At 60.4% G+C, this 27818-nt stretch overlaps 1 protein-coding gene across 6 annotated transcripts; it reads right to left on the bottom strand.

Moving 5' to 3' along the window:
* Nucleotides 1-1333: 1333 nt before the first annotated feature.
* Nucleotides 1334-27396, bottom strand: PLXNB1 (plexin B1). 6 transcript variants are annotated; one of them, XM_032458571.1, is made up of 39 exons: nt 27229-27396; nt 27018-27124; nt 22537-22589; nt 20729-21841; nt 19824-20006; nt 19373-19501; nt 19149-19249; nt 18712-18844; nt 18282-18438; nt 17877-17985; nt 17694-17802; nt 16610-17293; nt 16282-16404; nt 15967-16089; nt 15554-15647; nt 15295-15467; nt 14988-15139; nt 13440-13545; nt 13130-13266; nt 12651-12827; nt 12257-12428; nt 11834-12076; nt 10931-11107; nt 10705-10853; nt 10167-10267; nt 9861-10078; nt 9555-9733; nt 9359-9425; nt 9017-9163; nt 8094-8262; nt 7714-7817; nt 7554-7638; nt 7151-7335; nt 6851-7011; nt 6620-6767; nt 4585-4649; nt 4368-4443; nt 3349-3423; nt 1334-2066 (listed from the first exon to the last, which is right to left on the bottom strand). In XM_032458571.1, exons 4-39 carry the CDS (start codon nt 21833-21835, stop codon nt 1962-1964), a joined length of 6423 nt encoding a protein of 2140 aa, XP_032314462.1. In that variant the 5' UTR covers nt 21836-21841; nt 22537-22589; nt 27018-27124; nt 27229-27396; the 3' UTR covers nt 1334-1961. The 6 variants fall into 6 exon arrangements, with proteins under 6 accessions (XP_032314462.1, XP_032314461.1, XP_032314464.1 ...); XM_032458570.1 differs by lacking the exons at nt 27018-27124; nt 27229-27396 and adding an exon at nt 26236-26366; XM_032458573.1 differs by lacking the exons at nt 27018-27124; nt 27229-27396 and adding an exon at nt 26236-26366 and having other exon boundaries at nt 7151-7323.
* Nucleotides 27397-27818: the final 422 nt, after the last annotated feature.

Raw genomic sequence — 27818 nt, 5'->3', positions numbered from 1 at the left:
CCCGGAGCCCTCACCTGCCCTGCTGTAGGCCTCTGAGAACCCGCAGAGGCCTGGGCCCTGAACAGAGGCAAGAGCCTGTCGTGGCCCCTGTGGTGTTAAGCAGGCTCCCACCCTCTTATGTGCCTGCTTGAAGTCCACCCCACACCGAACTCCCCATCAGCCTGCTCCCCGAGACTGTCACAACGGGGAATCAACTCCATGGTTTGGCCAGAGCAGCCAGTGAGGGAGTCAGACCCCTTCTGAGCCACAATAAAGAACTGGCTGGAGCACTCATTCCAAACACTAAAGCTTACCTGCTCCTGAACGGCAGTGCCTGCCTGCTGACCTGTCTCCGACTGTGGTCCAGACATCAGGCAGAAATGACGGAGGAGGACATGAGAGCAGAGAAGAGCAGCTGTGACTACACTGGGCAGAGACAGACCAAGGTGGCTCCTGCTGTCTTAGGGACAAGGACTTCTGGATAGCTTTATTTAGGGTCAATAAGGGAGGGAAGACAACTCCTCCTGGAATCAGATCAGCCTGTCTCTTCAAACCCCCAATGAAGACCCTGAGTTGGGGGTGGAGCCTGTGTGTCAAAGGGGAGGAAAGGCAGGGGGAGGGGCTCTGGGCAATGGGGAGGGAGCAGAGAGCCATGGGGGAGAGCCTTGTGAGGACCTGAGGGCTGAAGGGCCCTGGGCTCACCTGTTCAGCAGGTGGGCCTTCTGCTAAGGCCAACAGTGGTCTCAGAGGGCATCAACCCCCAGCCCTTCAGACCCAGCCAGCAACACCAGATCCAGCTGCAACAGTCTTGAAGGTCACCTCCAGCTACAAATCAGGAAAACCACGCAAGATGGCCTTCACACTGGCAGACAGTTGGGTTAGGAGCCTGCGCCCAAGATGCCTTGACTTAGAAGACAACCCAGTAACCAGGAGCCCCTCAGAACATCGCAGGCTGTAAGGGATTGGGAAGTCGAGAAATGGGACCCTGTAGAAGGGCCCCCAAGATCCCCTCTGCCTGGAGGTCACGACAGTGACGCCATCCTTGCCCAGTTCCTTTCAAAACCAATGCAACATGAACGGAGCAGTTCAGACACACAAACTGCAGAGAAGGCAGGCCTGCTTGAAGGGACAGCAGAGCCCTCCACCTCAGGTGGCAGGGCCCCCAACCCCATCCAGCTTTGACCCCAGCAAGCCCTGCCCAGGAGCCAAGGAGAGCCCAGCCAGCCCCGCGGTCTGGAACATTCTGTGGGGGCCTCCCGGAGGGTGCAGCTCCCACCTCCTTCTGTGCCTGCCAGGCACAGCTGCCACCCTCCACCTAAGGCAGGGCTGGGCCGAGCCCACATCTCAGACGCCAGACAGTGTGTTATCCTTTAATGAAGAGCCAGGTCAGTGGGGCCACCACTCTCCCCAAGGCCCCCCTGCAGCACACGCCCCTCACCACTGGCTGCCTCGGAGGCAAGCTGGCCCTGAGGCAGCCAGCCCTGCTGAGGGGTCCGTTTGCAGCAGCCCAGGAAAGGCATTCATCTCTCGGACCTAGGAACGTGGCAGCAGCAACAAGGCCAGAGGCAGGAGAACTGAGGTCAGGGATGATGGAGGAGGAAGGCGGGACAGACGTGGGGGCTCTCCTCCTTCCTCTCTGGATCCCGCTGAGATAAAGGCCAGTGTTCAGGAACGGTACAGTCTCCCCTGGGGCCGGAAGCCCTTAGTCCCCAACTCCCCGCAGACTGACGTCACACAGAGAACGGCCCACAGGGTCACTGGGCTCAGGGAGCAGGCTGAGCACCGCCCCATCCGCCTCAAGGCCCCAGGCTGCGAGGGGCGTCCAGCACGGCCCAGGCCAGAGCCACCAGGAGACTGGGAGCCACCTTCCACTAAGTCTGCTGGGCAGGCACTACAGGTATCTAAGGAGGTGGTCTCTCCCTCGTGGTTCCGGGGCTGCCCAGCGGGGGCTGAGGCGACGTCAGGCCAGGGCTCGCAAGTCCCTAGAGATCCGTGACCTTATTCTCCACAGCCGCTGCGATCTGCTGGAGCCGATAGCCCAGCTGCATCTTCTGGGCCGTGCCGTCCTCCTCCAGGGCAGTGATGATCTGAAACGCAGAGACCAGCTCGTTGTGGGGAGACCGCCAGCCTCTCGCCTGCTTTTGCCGCAGACTTCCATAGGCCTCCCCCGGCACCGCAGCCAACTGGGGGTAGGAGACCCCAAAACCCCTTGAGCCACCTCATGTCCCCAGGGCCCCCCGGTGGGAGGGGACGATGGCAGCAGAGTGACTGCAGGGTTTAAAGGATCAGTGCGGTGGGGAATGAAGTACTTTACTCAGCACCCAGCACCGGGTAATGAGTGTCACCTCCCCTGGTAAAACTGTTTTCAGTGGAGGCCAACCTCACCCACCACACTGGTCTTCTCCTCACGAACCCTCTAGAAGCCCTACTCCACCCAGCCTGGCTCCCCTGCCCACCAGGCAAGAAGCAAGTCCTGAATTCCTACATGCCAAGTGCCAAGCAAGAAGCAGGGACTCAGCAGCCCGCCCTCGGGGGCTCGCTGGAGGGGAGACGGGCACGGAGCAAACACGGACAACAGAGGGGCTGCCACAGGGAAGGGCGGGAACAGAGGGGCTTGCTGGCCATGGGGACAGGTATGTCACCCAGCTCCGCCTCCCACACCAGGGCCCACGCTGCTCAGAGCAAGGCCACAGTGCCTGGACTTTATATTTGGGCATCACTCCGTCACAAGACTGTCCCCACTCCAGGCATGGACCTCGTGGCAGGCCCCTCACCTCTGAATGGCAAGAGCCACCACATCCCTCGGGCCCCACAAATGTCTGGGCAGACGATTCCAGCAGGCACTCAGTGTGCTGACTGGTGGGTGCTCTGATGCTGAGGCCAAGCCCAGAAAGCCCCCTCATCAGCTCCGTTGTACCCTCACCTGCCTGAGCCTCTGTGCCTGGACCGTCCTCTCTGGCAGCCCATGCAGCCCAGCCAGGCCCACACCCACAGAGGTGGCCGTGCACAACACACTCCACATGCGGACCCAGGTAGAGATCTGAGCAGTGCAAGGTCAGGGCAGAGTAGCAGCTGTGTGCCTGTCCCAGAGCGTCCTGCACACCATCTCCAGGCCCTGGTAGATCCCCAGCCCTGCACCACCACCACCACCACCACACCCAGGAGCCCTGCTGAGCCAGGATGGGGAGGGCCATAGCATGCAAGAGCCCAGCCAATACCAGGAAGTGCACCTCAAAAGCCAACACTTCCAGAGCCCAGGGCCCAGCACCACCCCCACTCTGTGCTTGGGGGAAACCCCAAGGCCCCACACTCGAGTCACAGAGCCAGACGCGCTCTCACGTCGTCATGACCACCCCGGGTTCTGCCCACCTGATCATAGTATTTGTTGATATATTTGTAGAGCTCATGCAGGGCCACTCGGGCCCCGAGGTCTCCGGAGTAGTTCTGGGGAGGAGAAGAGACAAGAGTTGAGATAAAAAAGGGGTGCTGCCCGCCACCTGAGGTGGCCCAGGACCCCAGAGAAAGGGATGAAGGAGAAAGAGGGCTGGGTGGTCGAGGAAGGAACAAGGAGGGCCCTGCAGCGCGAAGCAGAGCCCCTCCACAGACCAGGGATCCCAGGCCAGGTGTGCTCTCCTAGGACAGGACAGAGCCAAAGGGCCCCCTTTTGTGTACACACCCCAAGTCTGCAGGTTCACCAGGGTCTGGGGTCTCAACTGGGGCCCTGCTTCTCTCACTCTGGAGGCCCCAGCTGCTTCTCAGAAGCTGTGAGCCAGCATAGTCCTGTTCTGATCTCACTCAAGTCTTTCCTGAGGTCACATCCAGGCCCCTCCATGGGGACATCTGAGCCTCTTCATCAGGACAATGGAATTGGTATCACCTAACTTGTGGCGCTCTTACAGGAATCAAATGAGAAGATAATCAAAGCACGCACACAGAGCAACAGCCCCAAGTTGTAGCTGCTACTGTTGTGATCATCATGGTTTCAGAAACATTGTTTATAAATTCGCAGAGCATATATCTGGAGGCTGTTTTAGGAGTAGGTGGGGGCATGTCTACATCACCAAGGAAAGCAGTAGGAAGACACTGACAGACCAACCCAGGCAGTCCTGCGGCTGAATCCCAGCCACCTTGCTGCCTTGGAACTACCGTACACAGACCCCAGAGGGCTGCAGACACCCAAGCCCCTGGCTGAGTCAGGTTAGGGAGCAGCTGCCAGGGCAATACCCCTGCTGCTCTGTGATGCGACGGGAGCCCTGGTCTTTACAGAGGCAGTTGCAACACTCTGCTGAGATTCCAAGGGCTTCCCTGCAAAGGAGCACTGTGAAGGGGGCAGGAACCTTGTGGCTGGAGGCCTGTGCCCAACCCAAGCAGCAGAAAGAGGGCCGTACCCGGGACAGCTCGGCCAGGATGGAGTTCATCTCTTGATCACTGGCGGGGACAGCCTGCCTGATGTCTGCGTAGTACCTGCCAGAGATCATGGGTCCGGCAGCCGCGAGGCAAACAAACCCCCTCCTCACCCAACCGGGCCCATGCCTGGGCCCCAGCTGTAAACACCCCCAACTCATCCACTTGCTCACCGCCAGACCCAATCCCATTCCCTCGTACCTTTCCACCATCCGTTTGTAACGGGGAATATCTCGAGCGTACAGAAGTTTGTTGATGGGGGAGTCCTGGCAACAGCAGCGAACAGTGAAAGAGAAAGGATGAGAGCCCGTTAGGGTGACCAGGTGACCCAATTTTCCCAGCACTGTTTTGGTCTAAAACTAAAGTCCCAAATCACATGAACCACCCCCCTTGCTCCCCGGCAACCAGGATGGGTTGGTCACCCCAGCCCATTCCTTCTGCTAAGACCAACTCCATCCCCATCCCTCCGCCAAAGTCCAGTCTCTGCTGTTGGCACTTTGAGCCTCCCCCCACCTCATTCCAAGGTCATCTCAGCTCCATGAGCCTCCACCTAGACCCAGTAGGGACCTGGCAGGCAGGACGGGAAGGGTACAGTGCCGTGTGGAGCCCTAATACTGCTTCTCCATGTGCTGTTCATTCCCCCATGTCATCATTTTAAAAATCAGGAAACTAGCCCCCAGATTTAGTTACATTGCTCCAGAACACCTCACTCCTGCGTGGCTGAACTGGGATTTGAAGCAGTCTCTCAGACCAGGGCCCACAGTCTAACACACCCAGACACATCCTCTACCACCAAACTGGGCTCCAATCCTAGCTCAGCCCCAACAGCTGCGGGCAGTACACTTACGTTCTCTGGACCTACAGCCTCATCCTATAGCTGCTGGGAGGGTGAGACAAGGGCGTGCCACTCCCAGTGAGCAGAACCTGATGCAGGATGCCTGCTTCTTCCCAACTCTCCATGGGCAGCCCTTGGCATCCTGGTTTGCACTATTCCTGAGCTACCCAGGAAGCATCTGAAGTGTTGCCGGAAAGGGGAGGTAGCGTGAAGATCAGGCAAAGAACCCAGACACCACACAGCACACCCCCTGGAGGTGTCCCCTGGCTCTCGGTGTGCCCTGTGGCTCTCAGCTCATTGTAGGCAGAGTAATGAGAGCACACAGAGCAAGAATGGCTCCCAAAAGACAGCACTATAGAGTAGAACTTTCCATCTTACTTCTTCATAGGATATAGAGGTAGATCTCTCAAGAGGTCCCAGGCCAACTGTAGCCCAGGGGACTGGGCTAAGCAGTCCATTCATGGACCTGCGGAGCCACAGGGCCCTGCCGCTAGGTGCCTGAGCAGTTGCAGTGACCCCGTATCTGTCACAGGACTCTCTAGGTTCTGACTGCTGTGACAACACGCCCCCACCCTCCGAGCTACCAGGTGGCCCCAACCACTTCTCCTTGTGCTTCCCAGCTCCCATGTCGGCACATCCCTCCACACCTGGCCCTCCCTGGACTGCACTGGCAGGCAGACAACTCCACTGCCCTCAGGAATCAAATCCCCCAGGCAGCCTGGGGCTGCTCTGTGATGTAGAACCCATGTCTCCACCAGGAAACCAGCTGGTAACCCAGCAACACCTCGGGCTCACCTTCTCCAAGTCTGAGCTCACCACAGCCAGAGGCCTGGGGAATCACAGGTAACTGCTCCCTGTCCCCCTCACCCCATGTCCCACCCACAGCTTCTGCCCACCCTGTACCCTCTTGTCCCAGCCTGAACTTGGCCACCGCTCGTCCCAGGGACAGCACAGGCTTCCTCTCTGGACTCCAGGCTCCAGTCCATCCACTGCATGCTTGCCAGGAGGCTCCACCTAACTCTCAGGTCTGACCACTTCCACCCTGTCCCCAGGCCCTCAGTGGCTCCCTATCGCCCTCGGGGTGAGCCCTGGCCTCCTGCTACACCAGCCAGCACTCCTCGCCCCAGCCACCGCAGGCTGCACTTGTTGCCCTGTCTTAACACTGTGAATCGGCACACGTGCCCTCTGCTCTTGCTCATCCCTGAAGACTGAGGCACGGCCACCTCCTAGGGAGCCCAGGGACAAAGCCTGGCCTGGGGCCTGGAGTCAAAGGCCTCCCATATCCTCTTCCTTGACCTTCTCAGGGGCACCTGGACTCTGTGCACACACACAGCACCATCCATCCCCAGCCCCACTGCCCCATCCCACCCATCCCCTCCGGGTCCATCCTGACTGGCTCACCCGGCCCAGCTTGTGGTCAGCCAGGGTGCAGGCGTCCATGAAGGTCTGTGCAATGACCAGGAGCACTGCATCCATGTTATCCGATGTCTGAACGTCAAACACAAACTGCGGGTTTTTGATTATATTGATCCAGAACCTCAGCGGCAAGCTGCGGGGGGACAGGCGTGGTTGATGAGTGTGCGGTGGGGGCAGGAGGAGACCCTGTACGTACCGGCCCCCCCCACCCCCCACCTGTTGGTCTTCCAGATGTGGACGGTGTCCTGGTCAGAGATGCCGTGCTGCTGCGCCTGGTCATCCAGCAGGTCAAAGAAGTACTTCACCGCGAGTGGCACGGGGCGGCTGGTGCTGAGAATCACCTGGAACAGGTCATCCACAAACTTCTGGAGGGTGCCCTGCGGAGGAAGGGAAGAACAAGAAGTGCGGTCAGCAAGAGGGCCTCAGCCAGCCCCACCTCAGATGCCTTGTGACACCAGGCCCATGCGAGCCCCACACCCTCCCCAAATCCCATTGCCTGTCCCGTCCCTGCCCCACCTTCATGGACAGCAGGCGGGTCAGGTAGATCTCAGGGATGGCCTTGGCTCGTTCGCGCTCCCCGCCCCGAAGGCTGCCCCTCCGAGGCCTGGGTGGCTCCGGCTCCTCACTTGGCTTCACCAGGTGCCAAGCCCGGATGCCACCCTCGTCCACGTCCTCCAGCATTGGAGTCCCTGTGCCAAGACCTTACAGCTTGTCACCCCTTATCAGGTGTCCCCTGCCCTAGGCCCCAGGGTCCTGCCAACACACGGGAGTGGGCACCTGGTTGAGGGCTTCTCTAGGTGTAAGGGAAGGAGACACAAGCCCACACTGGGGTCTGGAGGACCCTCCCCCATTACGAGAGACTGGGCAGAGCGAGGGTAGAGGACCGTGATGGCAGTGGGTGGAGATGGGTGGTACTCACTCTCTCCAGGGACATAATCCTGGCTTTCCCGAAGAACATGCTTGGTGAGGCAGGGGACGAGGGCCACAGTGGCTCCGTCTGGGACCTGCTAACCACAGCTGGTGACCCCTCCAGCAGCTGTACCCCACCACAGCCCTCCCCCAGCTCCCACCCCTCCCACCTTGTAATGCTGCAGGGTGTTCAGGCGCCTCCACAGACCCTGCACCTCAGAAGTCACGTCCTCGTCAGAAAGAATGAGATGCCCAGCCACCCCAGACCGCCATTCTGCAAGGACAAAGGGCTTTCACAACATCCTCCCTGCAGTGGAACCCTCCTCCACAGGGACACCAGCCCCTCCATCAGGGGCAGCCTCACCCAGTTTCTCCAAAGACCAGAAATAGGGGCCCCTCACCAGGTGAAAGGTCAACCCTGCAGAGGTATTCCACTGCTCCCACTCCCAACATCCCACCTCCCCCAGGTGATAAGCCGACTCCGCAGAGCTAGTCTAGGGCCAGCCTTGCCCTGGGGGCCCCCAGGCCAACCTTCCCTTGCCACCCTCACCAACATCCAGGGTGCAGGGATCTGGCCGCTGGGCAAGAGGCACTCCTTTATAAAGCTGGTCCAGCATCTTCTCCTTGGCCTGGGAGATGGTGTCACAGTCCAGGACCTTCACGGGGACACCCTGGGCTTCTCCTGCTCCGGGGCCCACAGCCAACAGAGCATTCAAGGTCTATACAGGACACGTGGGAGCAGTCAGGGCTCGCGCCATACGTGGGAAGAACAAGACGCAAGACCAAGGCCAACCCATGAGAAAGTCACTGCCTCCGACCTCCAAGCACCAAACAGTCCCTCATTTTGTCTTTTCTCTTGCCTGCCTCCCCAGGAACAGGGGCTCCCTCCACTCTGGCATCAGCCCCCAGCACAGTGCACTAGTAAGCGTCTGTGGGGTGAATGGCAGAGGAAACGAGGGAGCACAAGTCCCTGTGAATTCTGATCCCCAGGATCGTTGCTCAGCTGGTCAGACTGAGACACCTGAGGAAGCCCATGTAAGTAGAGTCCCCACCAGCCAGAGGAGCAGAGCCTGAGGGAGACTTTGCCAAAGGAACTCTACGTGGGCCACTAAAGGGAAAGTGAATCCAGTGGGAAGCAATGGGCAGGTCTGCCAGGGTGACTCCTGGCCTGGCGAGCACAACCACAGCCCTGGCAGGACACGTGGTCAGGCAAACACTCAGGCTCTGGCACAGCAAAGACTTGCACTGGTTCCTGGCAGGGCTGGCTACTCCCCAGACCCTGGCAGTGGCCACCCTGACCCCATCCCAACCCTGGGACCCTCTGAGGCTCTATCCTCAAGATCTGGCTCTCAAGCCTCTACCCAGCAGACAGCCAGAAGTCAGGCTGGCTCAAACCAGACACACACACCCACACAATCACACGTGGTCTCCCTCCTCACCCTCATGCATTCACACACGCTCCCCCCACCTCACCAGGGGACGGTACTCCACGTCCTCTCGGAGTAGCCGGTTGTCATTCAGGGTGTATTTGGCTTTGCCAGTCACACTGTCCACCGGGCCCTTGTCCACTTGATGCTTAATTCCACGGAAAAGCATGTACAGAGGCTCTCCTACCGAGTCCTGGGGGAGCGGCAGGCAATTAGGGCCCCTGGGGCAGATGACAAGCCTGGGAAGGAGGTGCTGGGGAAGGGGACAGGATGTAGGGTACAGAAGGCTTAAGGTGACCGAGGACATGCTGGGCAGGGGTGCACAAGCTGAGTGGTTTAGAGTCCTGACTCCCTGGAGGGGTATCCCATTCGCCTCTGCCTCCCTCACCCTCACAAAAGTGTAGAGGCAGATGGACATCCAGTTGGTGAGCAGCTTCTCCACCACGGTCTCTGTCCTGGGATGACACGAAAGAGGAGGGGCGGAGTCAGCAGGTAGGGACACAGGCCCAGAGGGCCTGACACAGCTCTGGGCTCCAGCCATCCTCAGCTGCCCGGCCCATGTTGCTCCCGACGGGAACACAGACCTGCGCAGCATCAGCTTGGGGTTCTTGGCCACGTACTGGGCCACCAGGTCACTCAGCAGGGTGCGCAGAATGTCGGTGAAGTACTCAAGCTTCCCATGCAGCGCCACGGTGAGCAGAGATGCCACATAGGCGCGGTCCCGAGCTGAGAAGGTGCGCTGGCTCTCCAGGGTATGGATGAACTGGTGCCAGGGAGAGGGGGCGGGCGGGCAGATTCAGAACTGGAAGGACTGAGAAGGGACAGGGCTGGAGGGTAAGGGGACCCCCACCCCCACCCCAGGAGGGTCCAGATGGGGGTGGGGCAGGCACCTTGGTCAGGAAGAGCTTGCTGTTGAGCAGGTTGGAGAGCTGCCCCAGCCCTTGCTCCACAGTGGGTCGCCTGCTCTCAGGCACACCCAGGTCCCGGTGCAAGGGTGACTCCTGGTGCCCAGGGAAGAAGACCCTCTCAGCATACACCTTATAGTCGAGGAAGGGGATGCCACTGCCCAGAAGGTCACTGGTAAGATCGGTCATCTCAGTCATAAGGTCTGTTGAGCAGAAGAGGCCGGGTTTGGGCACAGACCGCAGGTGCAGGGAGCAGGCAGAGTCCCGAGCGCGGTGTCGCTGCAGTCTCACCCGTGAACTCCTTCTTGCAGCGGTCCCGCACGCTGCTCTCCAGATTCTCCAGCTGGATCTGCACCTTCTTATAGTCCCTCAGGGCCTGCTTGCTCTTCCTCCTGCTCGGCACCAAGGTTGGGACTGGGAAGGCTGGAACCCTTGCTGGGTCCCACCGAGTCCGGCCTCGGCCAGCATGGTTTCACCCAGCCAAGCCAGGGCCTGGCCAGAAGAATTTAGCCTGTCCCACCCCAGGAAAGTCACATCCGCCCAGGGATCAGCAAACTGTAATAGGATCAACTCTGGCCCCTGGCCTGTTCTTGTAAATAAAGATTTGGAATGCGGCCATTGCTCACGTGTTTGTACAGTCTGCAGCTGCTGCACTGTAATGGCAGAGCTGAGCTGCTGCCCCTGAGACCGTCTGGCCCACAAATCTGAAAATAGTTACTCTCTAGCCCTTCACAGGAAGTGTGTGCTGACCCTTGGTCAAGCCTGCCCCTTCCCAATCAAGCCACACCCTCCGGCCCACCCTGACCTGACCACATCTGGTGGCACCCACCTGTACATGAGGACAATGATGATGACACCCAGAGCCAGAAGAGAGGTGCCCACCCCCAAGCCCACCTGGGCTGCCATGGGGAAAGGCACGGGGCTCTCGCCATCATACTGTACGTGGCCCAGGGAGAAGCGCAGGTTCCCCATCTGCACCTGCACAGGAAGCCGCCTGTGAGCACGGGGTCAGCACATGCCCGATGCCTGGCCTGTCCCAGGGCCCGCCCACTGACCGTGAATTCAGGCAAAGCGTCCGGTGCCTCCCGGAGGGCGTGGTGCCGGGGCAGGGGCTGCTCCACTGGGGGCTCGCAGTACAGGTGGTGCCTGGTCAGTGTCTTCACCACGCAGGGGCCGTCCCCTATCATGGCCACCACCTCCTCCTTGGACATTGCAAGGTCCAGATTTTCCCCCTGGAACACAGGGTCACTGATTGATTACTCAGAACTCTTCCCTAAGGGGAGGAGCTGGTGGTCACTCAGATCCTACCTCCCCAAATGTGGGCAGGATGGTCCTGAGACCCACCTCCAGGAGCAAGGCTGACAGTACCTCAGCACCTCTGGCCCTGCTCTGCATGCAGGGGACAGTCCCGGGGATGTCTTCCAAGCTGCCCTCGATCCTTCTCTGTCCCTCTCTATTCTTCTTCAAGTCTTAACTTGTCTACGCATAAAAGCCTAGAGAATTTAAAGCTGTCCCCAAATCCTGCCCAGTGACCTAACAAAGGGGAGCCCTTGCTGTGTCTGTTGGCCCCCCAGGTGGGTGACGATGGGTTGCCTACTCACAGCCTTTAGGAGTGCCCACCTACTGCCTGTGTCAGAACACACACCAAGTGCATATCCATGTGAGACAGGTACCAAATGCACATCAGCCCAGGTGTCTGTGTACCACGCCGCCCCACCACCATGTGTCAAGCCACTTACATACTGTCATTCAGACACCTGCCATGGACTGTGCTAGGCCACAGGACCCAAGCCCCTGCCAGGTGAGTCAGGATAGGCACCCACCACCAACCCTGTCAGCACTCGCCACGTCCATCAACCGGCCCTGGCTCTGCTGTCACACCCCCCAACCACACATGGCAGTACAACTTGGCAAAGGGAAGGATTTGGGGGGCCCCTGTGTCCCAGTAGCAGCAGTACCTCCACAGAGAGCACACTCCCAGGCTTGTGCCGGAACGGCGCAGTGGGGTCCTCGGGGTTGAGGGGCTGCAGAGTGGGGTCAGCTTCATAGGAGAAGGGGGTGGGGTTCAGTGTGGCAAAGTCAAAGACCAGGTTGTCAAGAATAAATTCCACACGGACCCAGGGGTCCTCAGGCAGGCCTGGGAGGGCCGGTGTGCGGCACGTGATGAGCTGGGAGGAGTTCACGTGGCAGAGCTCCTCAAACTAGGGCAGGGGGAGGACAGGGAGGGTCAGCAAAGGGGTGCGTAGAAGGGGTCCAGCAAAGACGGGGACATGGCCTCCTTTGGTACCCGCCACCCATGGCTGTTGTCCACAGTATGGGTGAAGGATGAGGTGAGCAACAGCCAGCCCAGTGAAGGCAGAGGGTACCCATGGGGGTCCTACATGAAGGCCACCACAGGAGGCTCCGGGGGAGCATGCTGTCTCCGGGATCACACGGCGCCTCCGCGCAAACCCCTGGCCCGGCCATGGTGCTCCTAGGGCCACAGTCACTCGGATCCTTGGTGTCTGTACCACATCCAGATTCTGGCCACGGACCCGTATCTCACGTCCTCCACTGGAACAGAACCCATGAGCTGCTTATGGTGTTTGTGAACCAAGATTTAGGGCACAGCCCAGTCCCTCACGTTAGCTCAGCCCCAGGCTGAAGCTGCATGGCCCTCCCCTAACCAGCAGCATGGGAATAGAAATCCCCACATAGAGGCTACAACCCCCCATGTCCTGGAGCTGCAAAGACCTCCCCACTGCATGCCCTGCAGCCATGCCCTTGGCCCAGCACCTGAGGAAGCTCTTGGTGGGGCCAGCAGAGGTGACATTGGGGTCTGATGTGTACTCGAACTGGCTGTGCTGAAGTCTCCGCTCAGTGGCCCCAAACCACACAGCCACGGGAAGTGTGGCAGGTGTCGGGTGTGGGCTGGTCTCACACCGCAGCTGCTCTGCCTGCTGCTCCAGCAGCCTAGGGAAGGAGGTCAGAGGGGCAGGTGGGCCAGGCCGCGCTGGAGGGGACACCGGAAGGGGAAAGCGGTGATTCCAGAACACGGGACCCACTCAGGCCTCAGCTCACTGCCCTTCAGCACTGACTGCGGTCTCACACGTGACGCTAGAGGCTGCACTCCCACACAGCCCCAGCTTTAAGAGGGTCTGGCCGCTTTCTGACGCAGCCAAGTTGGCCTTCCCTGTCTGCTCTCCCTGGCATCCCACCCTCCGTCTTCTCCCTAGAGCCCATGGATCTCTGCAGAATGAGGAAGAGGCCCTCACAAGTGACAAGGCTGGTCTCCAACCACCACTCGGATGTCTTCCAGCCGCCCAGTCAGGAGCTTGGAGCCGTGCAGGGTGAGACTGGTGCCCCCAGCTCTGGGCCCTCGGGCCGGGAAGATAGAATGTACTTTCGGGTCCTGTGGGAAGGGGATAGGGAGGAGCAGACAGGCATCAGGCCAGAAACAGATGCAGGGGAAGCTGGAGGCACACACGAAGGCCCCAGGGTGGGGAGCCCCAATAAGGTGAGCTAGAGGGAGCCCCCTGACGGGGTAGCCCATCGGCAGCTGAGGGGGACTCAGCCGTCAGGTACCTGGTAGGCAAAGTCGTGCTCTGAGACACCGCGTCCTCTTCCTGGCACCTCCACTGTCACAGAGCCTGCCACCTCCTCCCTGCTGGCCTTAGTGATACACACGAGGCTGTGGGCAGAGGGCAAGCTGGGGTGCCAGGTCTTACTGAGGGCCCCTCCAACTGACCTGGCTGCCCTTCCCTGCCCCGCTACATCACGTGGTCTCCCTGCTCCCTGAGATCGACAGAGATCCTCTTGCTTCAGAGGAATTCCTTATTGCAAACCAGAAGGCTTTAGCATCTGAGAATTAATACTCGTGGTTCAATCATTCAACTGCCCCTTGACAAGGAGGAATTTCTCTGCAGGGCACAAATTTACAAAAGCGCCCCATAAGGCTGGTGGTAGGGGTGAGCTGCTGAGCTAATGAGTGGGCCTAACCGGCCGCCATTACCTAATGCACAGCACCACGTGCAAAGTGGCGGAAATCTTGAAATCTTCATGGAAAAAAAAAGTTCCCGAAAACCTCTAGTCGGGTCTGGGAATGGATGTGAAGGGAGAGTGAACAATTTAAGAAATGCTGGTTCTCAGCCAGGAAACAGAAGCTCGGGGCAAATTAATTCCCAGAATGTGAAGCCTGCGGTGGCTCGCCTCTGTGCCATTGTCACGGTCACTGCAAAAGCCCCGAGGAAACAGAACAAGTGATGTGTAAACTACCAGGGAGAGGCTTCAGCTGGACTGTACTTTAATCACTTTATAAATCAGTTTAGCAATTACTTTAGTCTCGTGGTTCTAGAATCATTAACAGTCTAGACAGTCACCTCCAGCTCTCAGTCATAAGATGTTTGGGGGAAACAACATACTCCAGCAAAGTCTTATGGAAAATACAAACTCTGGGGCCCCAACACAGGCCTACTGATCCAGACCTCTTGTTGGGGAGGTCTAAGGACTTGTTCTAGGGGTTTGGGACAGGGTCTCCAGATAACCCTGATATTCGGCGGGTTTGGGACCTGCTACCTGCAGGTGTCTTCTTGGCCATGTTGGCAGGTGTGCATGCACCTTTGGGACCCTGCAACTGCCAGCCAGGTTATGATGTCCCAGAACCTCCATAAACCATGAGCCCTGGGACTGGGGGACAAGGGACTGGACAGAGGGGCCTGGCACTCAGCAAGTCTACCCACTGAGGGGCCCACCCAAGGCAGTGTGTGGGGAAGGGTCAGTGGGTGGGAGGGCCAGCCTGGGGCCAGCCGTCTAGGATATGAGGATCCTGCTACCACAGCTACGTCCAGGAACGTAAAGCCAGATGACAACAGCTAGGTGGAGCCAGGAAGCAGAGTCACCTATCAGCTCTGGGCAGTGACTGAGCTCCAGGCCAGGAACCTGCAGGTCTGTGCATGCAGCCAAGGTAAATGCTCCAGGCCCTCAATGGCAACCCCAGCCCTGCAGCACTATGACCAGAACCAAGGAAAAGGTGACACAGGAGCATAGACAAGTAGTGGGGGGGTGCCCTGAGCAGGAAAGCCAGCCGTGGAGCCCAAGGGGTGTCCCCTGCTCCTGTTGGTCCAGCTCACTCACCTGCTGGACACCTCGTACTCCTGAGGGTCCACAGCACAGGGCACTCCAGCCACCCTGACAGTGTCTTGCACGTCCTGCACATGTTGGCCCAGGTTGGAGCCCCTGATGGTGACACGGGTGCCTCCGTCTACAGGTCCAGTCAGAGGTTCCACCTGTTCCAGGACAAGGACAGCTCAAGGACAGCTCACCTCCACTCACCTGTCCCCTTGGCAGCCCAGAGAGACAGCCCCAGCCTCCTACCGCTTGGCCCCCTAGACCCACAGCAGCCCCCACCCCCTCCAAGGGACGTGCCAGCGTTGCAACACACCGAGTGGATGAGGGGTGCCGGGCACTGGGAGACCACAGCCTCAGCCTTGCCACAGGCCTCCCGGGCCACACACCGTGGACGCTCCCCCTTGCACCACACACACCCATACTGGGGCATGGCGGTTTGGCAGCGGCTGCAATCCTCATGTCCCACAGAACAGTCATAGAGCACCACTGGGGATGGCAGAGACGAACGTGAGAGGCAGGCCTGGAAGAGCCCCGTTGCCACCAGCCAGTACCAGCAGCCCCAGGTCGCTCACCATGCAGCCCATCCACACTGTCCACACGCAGGTGGCCGGACCGACGCAGAAACAGCCCTACATGGAGCTCTGGCTGCAGAGCCTCATAGCTGAGCTGGAGAAATGGGAGTGGGGTCAGAGCCAGGGGCTGGGGGAGGCATCGGGCCTGGGGAGGGCATGGTCAAGAGAAAGGACCAAAATGACTCATAGAAACACAAGCCCAGAGGTCAGAGCTGGGATACAGGACCCCATGGGGTACAGGGTCAGAGGTAAGAGACTGGATGTAGGACCCCATGGGGCACAGGGTTGGAAGTCAGGGATGGGATACTTGGGATCACAGAGTACAGGCTGGGTTAAGTGTGGTGCAGCCAGCTGAGGTCAGTAGCCAGCCCGTGCCAGTGTACCCTTGCCCACCCAGGACTCATGACCTGTACCTGGTGCGGCTGACATGTGACATGGCACCGGGTGTCTGGAGGCGGCTCACACTCGACCCGGGCCTCAACCATAACCTCGCGCCCCTCCAGCTCCATCACACACTCATTGTCTCCTGGGCTATCCTGGGTGCAGAGGACACAGCTGTGTAGGCGGCTTCAGGAGCGGGCCTGGTGAGCCCCGCCAGGCCCCCAGCACAGTCCCTGGGTTGGGACTGAGACTTGAGGCCATGCCCTCCCCCTGCTTCCCAGGGCTCATACATAATTTGCCAACAGCCAAGGAGGCTACAATGACCCTTGCAAACAGGACACGCTCACCTGGAAGAGGCGGAGGTTCCTGCCCAGCAGCCGGATTTCTCGCTGCACATGGACTGGCATCAGCATGGAGCCCTGAACGCTCTCCACACAAGGGCAGGAGCCTGCCCCCCAGTTCACCTCCTCCTGCAGGCACCAAGCATGAGGCCGTCTATGGAGCCCACCCATCCCCTCAGCCTTTTCCCAGGCAGAACCCCATTGGCCAGGCCAGCACAAGGCAGTGGACCTCACCCTCCCCTAGATCCCTTCCCTGCAGAATCGCAATGTGGGCAAGGAGCTGCATCTGCCCCAATCCCCTCCCCCGAGGCCTCCTTCCTGGGCTGGGCCTCACCAGCTCCCAGAGCCCGGGGGTGTCAGACTGGTAGTCGAGGCTGGACAGGAGGATGAGGGGGGCGGGAGGGCCCTCGTGCTCAGCCGAGTCTCCATCACCTGAGAGGAGGGTGGAAGTGGAGAAGGCGGGCGTGTCACCCCCCGTCCACTCGTCCGCCTCGGGCAGCTCGCCGCCTTCTCTCAGGAGCCAGTCCAGAGCGGGCTTCGTGGAGCCAGTGGCCCCTGGGAAAGTTGTGGCGGGAGCAGTGCCGGGGGGCTGGTCCAGGGGTACTGCAGAGGGGAGGGCCTCGGGGCTAGGCTCTGCAGGGACAGGGGGCAGTGCTGCCACATCTGAGGGCGATGGGTGGGAGGCCAAGAGGTCCTCGGGTGTGGCCATGGGTCCGAGGGCCGTAGGGGCAGGGACAGCAGTTGCAGGTCCATCATGGGGGCTGGGAGAAGGGTCCTCAGAGAAGGGTGTCTCTGTGGAGGCCGAGGCAGGTGTGGGGCTGGGACCTGCCCACGGCCCCCAGGGACTGAGCAGGGAAGGCCTGGCCCCAGGGGGGACATCCGAGGCTGAGGCTGTAGAAGGAGCCCCAGGCTCCAGGGGAAGGGTGTCAGGAGCTGGGGTGACCGTGGCCTTGGGGGCTGCGGGTGGGAAGGAGGTGGGTGCATCTCTTGCAGGAGAGGCTGGGGAGAGAAGCGGGCTCTGAAGGGGGAGGCAGAGAAAGACAGGAAGGGCCACTCAGCAGGCAGGCGCGGGAGCAGGCGGCAGGCAGGCAAGGGTGTGTTAAGAGGAAAGGAGACCAAGGAGAAGAGAAACAAAAACAGCCCATTAATTCTCCGAAGGGGAATGGGAAGGGGGAGGGCAGGCTCCAGGGGCATCTGTGTTGCGCGAGGCCCAGACCTCCCTGCCTCTCAGCTACAATCGTCCTATCCCGAAACAGGTGGGACGTCCACAGCCGTCCTCCAATTAGTCTGTCACATACAGCAGCTCAGGTGCTCACAACAGAGCACACAGGGCAGACACACAGACCCTGGGCCATCAGAGGAACCCTCATGACGGGGACCCCAAACCCCCGTGGGGCCCGGCCGGGAGTCAGGCTCACCTGTTGGCTAACCACCATGGGCCCGGCATCACACGAGGCCTTGTGTGTGCACAGATGCTGCCAGACACACCAGTTACACCCCCAGTGGCTGCTCACGCAGGCCTGGCACCTACACAGAGCACAGCCATGGGGCAGGGGTCTCCACAGGGCGGCCCAGGGCTGGGGTCGGGGTGAGGAACTCACTGTGCAGACGGCCGGAGCTCGGTGACTGCCACACAGTCATAGAAAGAGAGGGAAGCCTTGGCAATCACAACTGCGCCTAATCTGAGCTCCACGCTCACGGAGATGTGGTCTGCAAAGCAGGAAAGCGGGCCAGGGCTGAGAAGTGGGGAGAGGCATTCAGACCCCGAGAGACCACCCACGGTGGGCTTAGCACCCCCAAACGGAAAGGGCACCCAGGATCAGGAAAGACAGTTCACTGGGTAGAAAATGGGGACTTGAGAAGACTGGGGACTAGAGGGGGAAAGAGAAAGGCATTGCTCCAGGGCCCTTTGCCTGGGTTCACACCTCTCCCAGATCACACCCTTGGAGCAAGATGGGAGGAGGGTGGGGCTCCCAGGCCCTGGGCTGGCTCCTTCTCTCACCCACCGGCTCCTCTCGGCAGCACTGGGGCCTCACTAGGGTCGGGGGAGGGGCACATCACACCAGAACTGGTCAGCAGGGCAGGACTCTGGTACTCCTCAAAGTGGCAAGAATAAGACTCCCCCAGCCCCAGGGGTGGCAGGTCAGGTACCGACAAGAAAATCTGCCAAGAGACACCAGGACACACCGTTGGAGCCGCTGGGCAGCACATCAGGCTCAAGTTTATGGGCTCCCAATGTGGGCAGGCACCAGTGGCCCCAGCCCCCAAGCCTTCACAAACCTCCAGCCGGGTTAGTAACTGATGGAGAAAGCACAGCCCCAAGATAAACGACCCGGGCAAGGCCACTTAGTATCTGGTGCATCTGACACCAAAATCCAAGGTCTCAACCCATTGCCAGAGCCCTCCCCGCCAGGGCCCCGCCTCTCTGGTCTTCACCTCCCTCCTCTCCTCTCGGCTGACGTTAGCAGGACTCAAGGCTGCTACTCGAAGACAGCCCAGCTCAGGCTGGAAGCTCCACAGCCAGCGCTCTGGGCCTTGGCCCCGCGAGCACTCAGAACGGCGGCTGCACCTGGGCAAGAGTGACCAGAGTCCATCTGTGACCCTCTGGGAACCACTGGCAGCTCATGGGGCGGGGACATCTACAATCCTGGGACCTGGGTAGGATGCTCAAGGGGGTAGGATGCTCAAGGGGGTCATGACATGCCTGGCAAGTCGGGGTAAAGGACAGGAGCGAGGGTAGGGGATTGGGGGATCCGGGGGTCAGGGGTTGAGAGCCAAGGACCAGGAACCACGGATGGGCAGGAACACTGAGGGCATGAGGTTGGGGTGAGGGGTGGGGCTGAGAAAGAAGTTGGGGTCAGTGGGGCACTGACCTGCCAAGGAGCACACACCACCCACAGTATGGGTCCCTGTGGGCCAGGCAAGACTCACAGTCCAGGTGCTGAGCACAGGAGGCCACAGGAACCTTGAGAAGCTATGGCAGCAAAGAGAACTTGAGGCCAGCCAGCCAACACCAGTGGCTCTCCCACCAGGGGCTCCTCTGGCCCGCCCAAGGCCCCTCCCAGCAGCCATGCCCTGGCTGGCAACTGGCACTCACTGTGCTCTGGGTCATGACATACAGATGCTCGAAGGCCCCATCAAAGATGAGGTCTCTGCTTACTGCAGACCCCTGCTGGATGCTCTGTGTGGAGTAAGGGTGGCCATCACTCCCCAGGCCCAAGTAGACCTAAGATCAGAGACCACAAGGTCTGAGGCCCAAGGCCCTCTCCCCTCATCCCAACAAAATAATTCACAGATAGAATTTCATCCTAAGTAGTACAGGTGAGTCCACCCAGCCCTGGGGTGGGGTTTGGGGTGTCACACATAAACACCACCCAGCCACAAAAAGAGGAGCAGAGGTCATCTCTCCCAGCCTGGAGCCCGGGGCCCATCACAGATCCCACATCCCAGGCCCAGGAGTCACAAGCGTAGCTCTGCCCAGTCTGGGTCCCCAGTAGCCTGTCCCCTCTAAATTCTGGGGCAGGGCCCAGTACCTCCAGTGGACTCACCCTATGCAGCTGTCCCTGACTGTCACCCAGAAAAGCAATGGTGTGTCCATCTTCCACAGTGACTGCCACAGCTGTTAGCTGAACCCCTGGCCACTCCAGAACTGGCGTGGCTTCCAGGGGGACACGGCTGGCCATGGGGCTGGGCGTGTGGTCTGAGCCACAGGGATAAGCATCCAAGGTGTCCTGCAGGCAGCAAGTAGCACAAGCAAGGCCCTCCCTGGACAACCTCCTTTGGCCCATCCTCCCTGGACAACCCCATCCACTCCCTAGCCTCTCTGCCAGCTCTCAGCTCCCCTACAGCTGCATCCTTAGGCCTGCCTCAGTGGCTTATATCCAGCTGCCTCAGTCTGCAGCAGCTCCCTCCCCATCTCTTGATCCCCACCTGTCTGGGACCCATTTTTTCCCATCCCTGGCCTGTGCTCAGCTGTCTCCTGGACCATTTGTCCGAAGCCTCTTACAGTTTTTGCATCCTCATCTCCAGGTCCACTCACCCGAGTCCCCTCCCACCTCTCACTGACTCAGTCCCCCTACATGTGACTTCTTCCCTTTTTATCCATCCTGAGGCTAGAACAAAACAAGTCTCAACCTCACCTGCTTCTCTCACTCAAGAACCTCAAACAGTAGGTTTCATCCCCCTCCCATTCTTTGTCTCTGCCCCATACCCTAGAACCTGAAATGTCCTCAGTCCACCTACACAAATACCATCCCTTCAGAGCCCAGTCCAAGCCCACCCCTGCACAGCTGGCTCCTCTGTCCCCCTAAATGCCATTCTTACCATAAGGTACCCCTCCATCACCCAGACACAAAGGAATCACTTAACAACGGTTGACCTGATCACCCTGGCAGTAAATGCCTGGCCAGTAGCCTCAGAGATGGGGAAGGGCTGGGGCGGTGCTGGGACTCACCACGGGCAGCTGTGCACAGTCAGAATTGACATCATACTCGATGTAGGCCACCTCGGCCCCATCCTCAGCGCGGCCCTCCCGGGTGTAGCAGGCATCGCGTGTGCGATTAGCAAGGCGGTCCACCTCATCCAAGGGGAAGGCACAGAGGGCAGAGGCTCCAGATGCCCCGGCAGCTGCCGATGGGGGCCGGCCCACAGTGGGGGGAGCAGCTGAGGAGAAGGCTGCAAAGAGCACCTCCCCCTGGGCCACCTCCGAAGACGTGGCCACTGCTGCAGCCTGAATCAGCCCATAGCGGCCCCCCTGACAGGCCAGAGGTAGCTCCACATAGGAGTAGTAGTGCTGGTCCCGGAGGCACACGCGGGACACATAGGCACGAAAGGCTCTAGACTGAGCCTGTAGGTCCCGTCGAAGGAACAGGAAGTAGGCGCTGGCCCCACGCGCAAAGGCGCTCACAAAGTGGTGGCTGTACTCGGAGAGGCGGCCCACAGCCAGTTTGGCCGTCTCCTCGTACGAAAAGGCAACCTGGGGGTCCACTGGCCATAAAGCCCGAGTCGTGATGGGAGGAATGCCACCCCCGACACCCCTACTGGTATAGCCCCGCCCCACAAACAGGAGGGGCTCCCCAGCGGAGCCCTGGGCCACCAGTCCCACGGTGCTGACGGCAGGGTCATTGGCAGCCACGTACTGGGTGTCCCCAGGCCGCTCTGGCCGGAGCAGCAGCTGCCCGAGCTGCCCTAGGCGCCGCTGCTCACAGACCCCCTGGTGCACACTGCCACACACCACCAGGGCCCCCGGGCTCACCAGGAGCAGCTGGTTCAGGTTGTTGGTGGGCTGGGCCTGGGGACATTCATCGGGCATCACAGGCGGCAGACAGTCCCTGCTGTCTAGCACAGGGCCAGTGGACACAGTGGCCTCCAGCTGCAGTTCAGGGCTCAGCTGGAACAGGAAGTTGGTAGCCCCTAGGTAGAGGGTGCCTGAGGCAGGATCTCGTGCCAGGTGCTGCAGATGCGTACCATTGGGAGTGAAAGCAGCTGGTGGAGGGGGCTGGAGGGTGAGGACCCACCCGGCCCAGAGCGCCTGGAGAAGAGCTGGGCCGAGGGCAGGCATGGTCACCTGGCAGGAAGAGAGGTCGAGTGGGGCTCATGTGGCCACCTGAGCACTGTGGCACCACTGGTGAGGGACAGAAGTGTGACACTGCCAAGGTGCCCCTCCTAACCTGAGGCAGAGGAGCAGGGAGGACCAGGCTTAGATGTCACTGTGGTTAGGATGGCCCCAGGACCACACACTAGCAACAGGTCAGGAGAGACCTTCCCAGAAATTTCAATGCTGCCTGTTCTTGGCAAGAATTACTCTCTCAGGAGATCTGCACGCCACCCCCACTACCCTGCCCTATGTCACCATGGGGTCTGAGGGTCAGGGGCTAGAAGAGCAGAAACATGGGAAACACCCCACCCCTAAGGACAGGGCCTAGAAGGGGCAGGAGAGCAGGGGATGGGAAGGGACCCAGAACATCAAGAAGGGAGAGGACCCCTGTGCACACATGTCAGTTTCCTGGGCAGAAGGGAGGGCGAGGTCCCATGGGTCACCTGCCTGTAAGAGTAGGGCAAGAATGGGATGAAAGACCTTTTAGGCGAAGAATCCAAAGAGGTAGTAACCACAAACCCAAAAGGCCGGAGAAAAGAGGGGAGTTGAAGGGGGTTAAGGCTGCTAGGGACAGGGCCTGAAAGGCTGGACCCCACCTTGCAGCGCCCTCAGCAGAGGTTGGAGTCACACTGCTCCCAGACACCTACGTGCGAGGTCAGGCTCACCTGGCAGGGCCGGCTGGATCAGGAGACAGCAGCATGACCTGTGTGAGAGTCACCTAGCCAGAAAGAGAGCAAAGCATGAAGCTGGGGGCTGGGCTGCAAGCCTGTGGGAGCCCTGGGCTCCCCACGTGGAGGCAGCACAAAGGTCCCCCTCCGCGCTGCCCAGTCTGCTGGTGGAGCTGGGCCCAGCCTGGCCTTAGGCCACCAAACACATTCCACAGGGGACGTCTCCTCAGAGCCCACAGGGAGGGGGAGGGCAGCAGAACCAGGCAGCCTTGGGGCCTGGGAAAGGGCAGCTAGGAAGGAGCCCCTGGCTGGCAGGGCCCAGTCAGGCCCCCACCTTTGCCCTGTCCCCCCCGCAGTCCCTTCTCGGCACTCTCCCATTCTCACCCTCTGCCCAAACTGCCCTCTCAAGGCCCCAAGGTACACACCGTCCATGTAGGACCAGGGCTAGCTTAGCCCAAGCCACCAGCACATAAGCAGATACGTGTTCGCACACACCAAGCACACCACCCATCCTGCATGCACAGCCCCACACACAAACACGTGGGTGCATGCACATACAACCTGCACACACAACACGGAGACACATACCCAGAAACAGGGAGATACCCCACCCGGACACACTATCCAGAGACACATCCAGAGACAACCTCCTTACACACAGAAACATGCACTCCACACAGGCACATGTCACACCCACCCACCAGAGAGACACACCACCGGCCACATTCAGACCCCACACAGACGCACGCCCACTTCCCTGGTTTGAGCCCTAAGTCCCAGAGCTGCTGTGGAAGCCAGGCCATCTCTTGCTATTTCCTCTCCTGCAGGTCAGAGCAGAGCCAGGGCTGGGGAGTGGGAGGTGGGGGTAACCCTAGAGGAAGTCACCATGCCCAGCTGTGCCCCGCACCCCCAGGACCTTCCCAGACCTTGGACACCTGCTCCCCTCACAGACCCCTTCTTGCAAGCCCTCCCTGAAGCCTGTTGGGACCAGGAAACCACAACAACACCACTTTCCCCAGACCTTGGTGGTTCCCAGCCAGGAGCACCAAGGTTGGCAAAGTGCTGGGACAGGCCGTGCATCGCAGGCTAGGAGACACTTCCCCGATGTGCCTGAGCCCAGGCCACATTGCCCAGTCCCTCCTGCCACCCAGCTGCCGGTCTGCCTATGTATAGTGTCCAGCAGGCTTCCCTGGGACCAGGTTGGCTCTTTCCATCAAGCCCCCTCCCCAGGGTGCTCCTGAGACTGCCCCTGAGTGAGCAGGGCTGGGGCTTGGAGGAGAGTCCAGCAGCCTGGTGGGAGCTGTGGAGCTGTGGCCACAGCCTGGCTGGGCACTGCTCCCAAAATAGCTTGGGGGTTTCCATTTTTAGTGTGCAGAGAACAGGGCCGCTCTATGGGAGCAGGAACAAGGCAGCCTCTGTTTGCCATGGAGGGGGCAGGAGGAGGGGGCGGCAGGGAGAATCGTGAACCCGGTGAGAAGCCCAGGACTTCAGCAAGGCCAGGCTTCCCAGAAGGCCCCCCACCTGATTTCCAACAGATGGGGGAGAAAGTTTCCTCTTCTGGGAAGACAGGGTCTGCCTGAGGAGGGCAGAGACCACCTCCTGCCCTCAGCTACTGCTCAGTCTCTCCTGCAATCACCCGCCAAGGGATTCGCTTGGGCAGAGGGTCTACCCCTTCATTCGCTTACAAACATTTGTTCAGCGCCGACTTCGTGCCAAAGTTCTCCAGCCCTCAAGGGGCAGCAACCAAAACACTCCCCGAATGTAAAATCACAACTGGGTGGAGTGATCCACAGGAGGAGAACGGGCAGGATCAGAACAGCTCCTGGCCAGTCCACAGAGGAGGCGAGAGGCTGCCTGCTCTGGGAAAAGCATCAGGCTTCTTTAATCACTGAAACAGGGCCGAGCAACCCTGGCCCTTCCCCACATACCATGGGTGGGAGGAGGAGGAAAAGAAGGGCAGTGACATTTTCTCCTCCTTATTGGCCACATGCATTTCGCTTAACCTCTGCCACGGGCCACAGAGTCACCCCAGCCTCTCCAGCCTACCCCTTCCCACCTCAAGGGAACTGCAAGCAGAATCAGAGTACATCCCTCCCGCCGGTCTTTGAGGCACCCCAGGGCCTGAAGGATAAAGGTCAGCCCCTCCAGTCCACACTCCCATGAGATCCAGGCCAGTGCTCCCCCACAAATGCTCTTCGTTCCTGCCAGCCTGAACTGCGGGCTGTTTCACACTCCTCTGTGCCGCCACAGGGGCTGTTCCCGCTGCCTGGAATGCCCACTCCCCCTCTTTCCCATTAAGCCTCCCTTGTCCTTCCAGACTCCTGAGGAGCCCACTTCGTGTGGTGGATGGGATGGACATCCCAGCCTCTACCCTGGTGTGCCTGGTAACTCCGCCTTGGGCTCTCTGAGCTTCCAATTTCCCACTTGTAGAATGGGAGGCAAGACTGCTCTGACCATTCAGGACACCAAGAGTATTCTCCCTGTTCCATGCTCCTACTTTGAAATTGAAGCTCCCTGAAGACAGATAATGTGGGTTTCAATTCACAGGCCCCAGTAAAACCAGGACAAACCTCAGCACAGAGCAGATGCTCCTTGCATGTTGAAAGAATCCTCATTTTACAGTCAAGGAAATATAGTCAGGGGAGATAGGGGGCCCACAACCCTCTCCAAACCACCTGGCCCCCTTGAAGGACAAAGTGTCAGCCCCACTTTTATTAATGACCAAGCCAGAGCAGATTGAGAGAGCTGGTTTGGAGCCAGGCCTCTTGTCCCCAACTTACACAGCTAAGATCTTTGGCCCACTCCCCAGATTTCAAGCCTAGCTCTGCCTGTGCCTAGGTCTGCCCTGAGATCTCTTCTGGGCCCACCTTCTTCTGGACCTCTTCAGCAGGGCCCAAGGTTGCCCAACTTCTGTCTGCAAAGAGCAAACATCTCTCCCTGCCCTCCTGGGGCTGTCTTCACCACCCAAAGGAGCTCCTAAGCTCTGTCCTTCACACCTGAAGATAGTTCTTATCTCAGCCCTCATTTCCCAAGTCAAGGGGATTAGTGGGAAACTGGCCTTTTTCCTTTCCACCCCACTGCTCCGCTCCCAGGGGCCACCCAGAAGTTACTCATTGACAGCGCAGGAGCACGGTGCTTGCCCAGCTGGCCGTGCTGAGGTGGGGTGGGGAGGCCACCATTTACAGGCACCGGTGAGGACTCAAGGAGTGCTTATCAATCACCCACCGGCTGTGTACAGAGGTGGAGACTCCCCTTCTCAGGGGTGTGTGGCAGGGGGCTCACAGTCTGCCTTTGTCAGTCGCGCCGAGCGCAGCCTGGAAGGGCAGTCACTACAGAGGGAAAGCCTCGACCTCCGCACCGGCTCTTCTCCGACCCTCCTCCCTCCTCCCGGGCAAGGACCCACCAGTGGTCCTGGGAGGGCGGGGAAGAGGCCGGCCGGTCCCCGGCTGAGGCGGCGGCGAGGAGGGGGCGCGGAGGAGCAGCTCCACCTCCTCAGTCTCCCAATCGCGTTACAGGCGGAGCCGCCAGAGTTTCCCTTCGCGCGGAGAAGTGTGGTCCCAACTCTCAGGACCGAAGCCGCCCACCACTCACCCGGGGTGCCCCGACCCGGCGGCATCGAGGTTCCAGGCCCTTCCGCCCCGGGGGCGCGCCGCTTCGCCCCGGCCCCACCGCCCCGGCCCCAGGCCCCGCACTCACCACCCGGCCGGGCCCCGCAGGACGAGCGCGCCGAGGCGGACGCCGGCCGCTCCGGGCTCAGGATCTGCGCGCGCCGGCCTCGCCCCCACCGCGGTCCCCCCCCCCGGAGGTGGGTTTGGCGGAGCCGCAGCTGTTACCCGGAGACCGAGGGGCGGAAAACTGCGCCCGCTGCCCGCCCCTCCCGCCGCGGCGTTGCCACCGCCGGGAACAAAGAAGACAAAGCCGCGTCGGCCGGGCCCGGCTCCGCTCCTTCCCCCCCTTCGCCTGCCGGGCCGCCCTCCCCCCGCCCGCCGCCCAGGCCAGGCCGGAAGCAGCCGGGAGAGCCGGGTGCGCGGCCCCGAGCCGCCGGGAACCCCGCATTCCAGCCCAGCGGGCTCGGCACTGGCCGAGGGCGGGGGACTCGACCCCTCCCTTGCCGGGGGGGCAGGCTGCACCGTGGCGGTAGCCACGGCAACCAGTCGGCAGCGGGAGGAGGATGAGGAGCGGAGCCCCGAGGGCGGTCTACCCCGCCCCGCCCGCAGCCTCACCTGCGCGCCGCGCGGGAACTGGAATCGAGAACTTTCCAGGATGGGAGGGGTTGGAGGGGGGAGGGGGATCCCCCTATACACCCCCAGGTGTGGTGGTGCAGCTCCTGGGCCTCTGCCTGCCAGCACCGGGTGGACCCATGCTCCTCACCTGCTCCGCCTGTTCACTAATCACCACCCCCGCTCTGCAGCGCCCCAGCTCCCTCTTTCCCGTCCAGTACCTTGCTCCTGTGGTCGTCCTCCTCCAACTTTCTTTACCTGAACTCCTAGGCGCCGCGTTCCTTCCCACCGCAGCCGGTCCTGCCAACCGGCCCCACTCCAGGACTCCCAAACAGCCAACCTCTCCTTCCGGCCCCCACCTCGGGCTGTGCGGGAAGAGTGCAGGCTTTGGGGTTGGGCCTGGGTTTGCGCCATCACTAAGCCAAGTAACTTGACCCCTGCCCCCAAACACACACGCCCATTTGCTCACCTCCAAGTGGAGGGGATACCACACCTAGCCAGCTGTTAAAGGAGGGCTCTCTGCTACAAAAAGTGCACAAGCAAGGGCACATTTCCTTTCTTTCCTCCCAGACCTGGACCTGGACCCACCTCAAGCTGAGAAGCCTTGGGCAAGTCTGGACTCCCTCACCAGTAAATACCTGGGCCTTAAGGAGGAACAGCTGGGTTCTCTCCCGAGGCCCAGGTGTGCCCTTTACCAAGCCCTTCCCACCCTGCCTAGCCCTGCCCTGCCCGTGGCAAACACAGGAGCCTAGCTCTTCCAGTTAGGATTTTTGGAGGACTCTGGCTCAAGGCCCTGGGGACAGCCTCCTGGGAGGCACAGTATGTCACGCACAGATCACCCTGGAAGCCCCCAGAGCCTCCACATCCTCAACCAGAAGATTCATCCACACTGGCTACTGGCCAAAGAGCTAAACCACAGGCACCTTCTTCCCACCTGCCCCTGATCAAGTCTGCCTTCACTCTCATATACCCAACTCCACCTTCCAAACTCTCCCTCCTCAACTCCTCAAGTTGCTCCCTTTCCTCCACCCTCTCTTCCAGCACCTGGGTCCCGGCACT

This window comes from Camelus ferus, chromosome 17 (assembly GCF_009834535.1).
Source record: "Camelus ferus isolate YT-003-E chromosome 17, BCGSAC_Cfer_1.0, whole genome shotgun sequence".
NCBI lineage: Eukaryota > Metazoa > Chordata > Mammalia > Artiodactyla > Camelidae > Camelus > Camelus ferus.
Note: the sequence above shows the minus strand (reverse complement) of the source record. Positions and strands in the feature narration are given on the sequence as shown.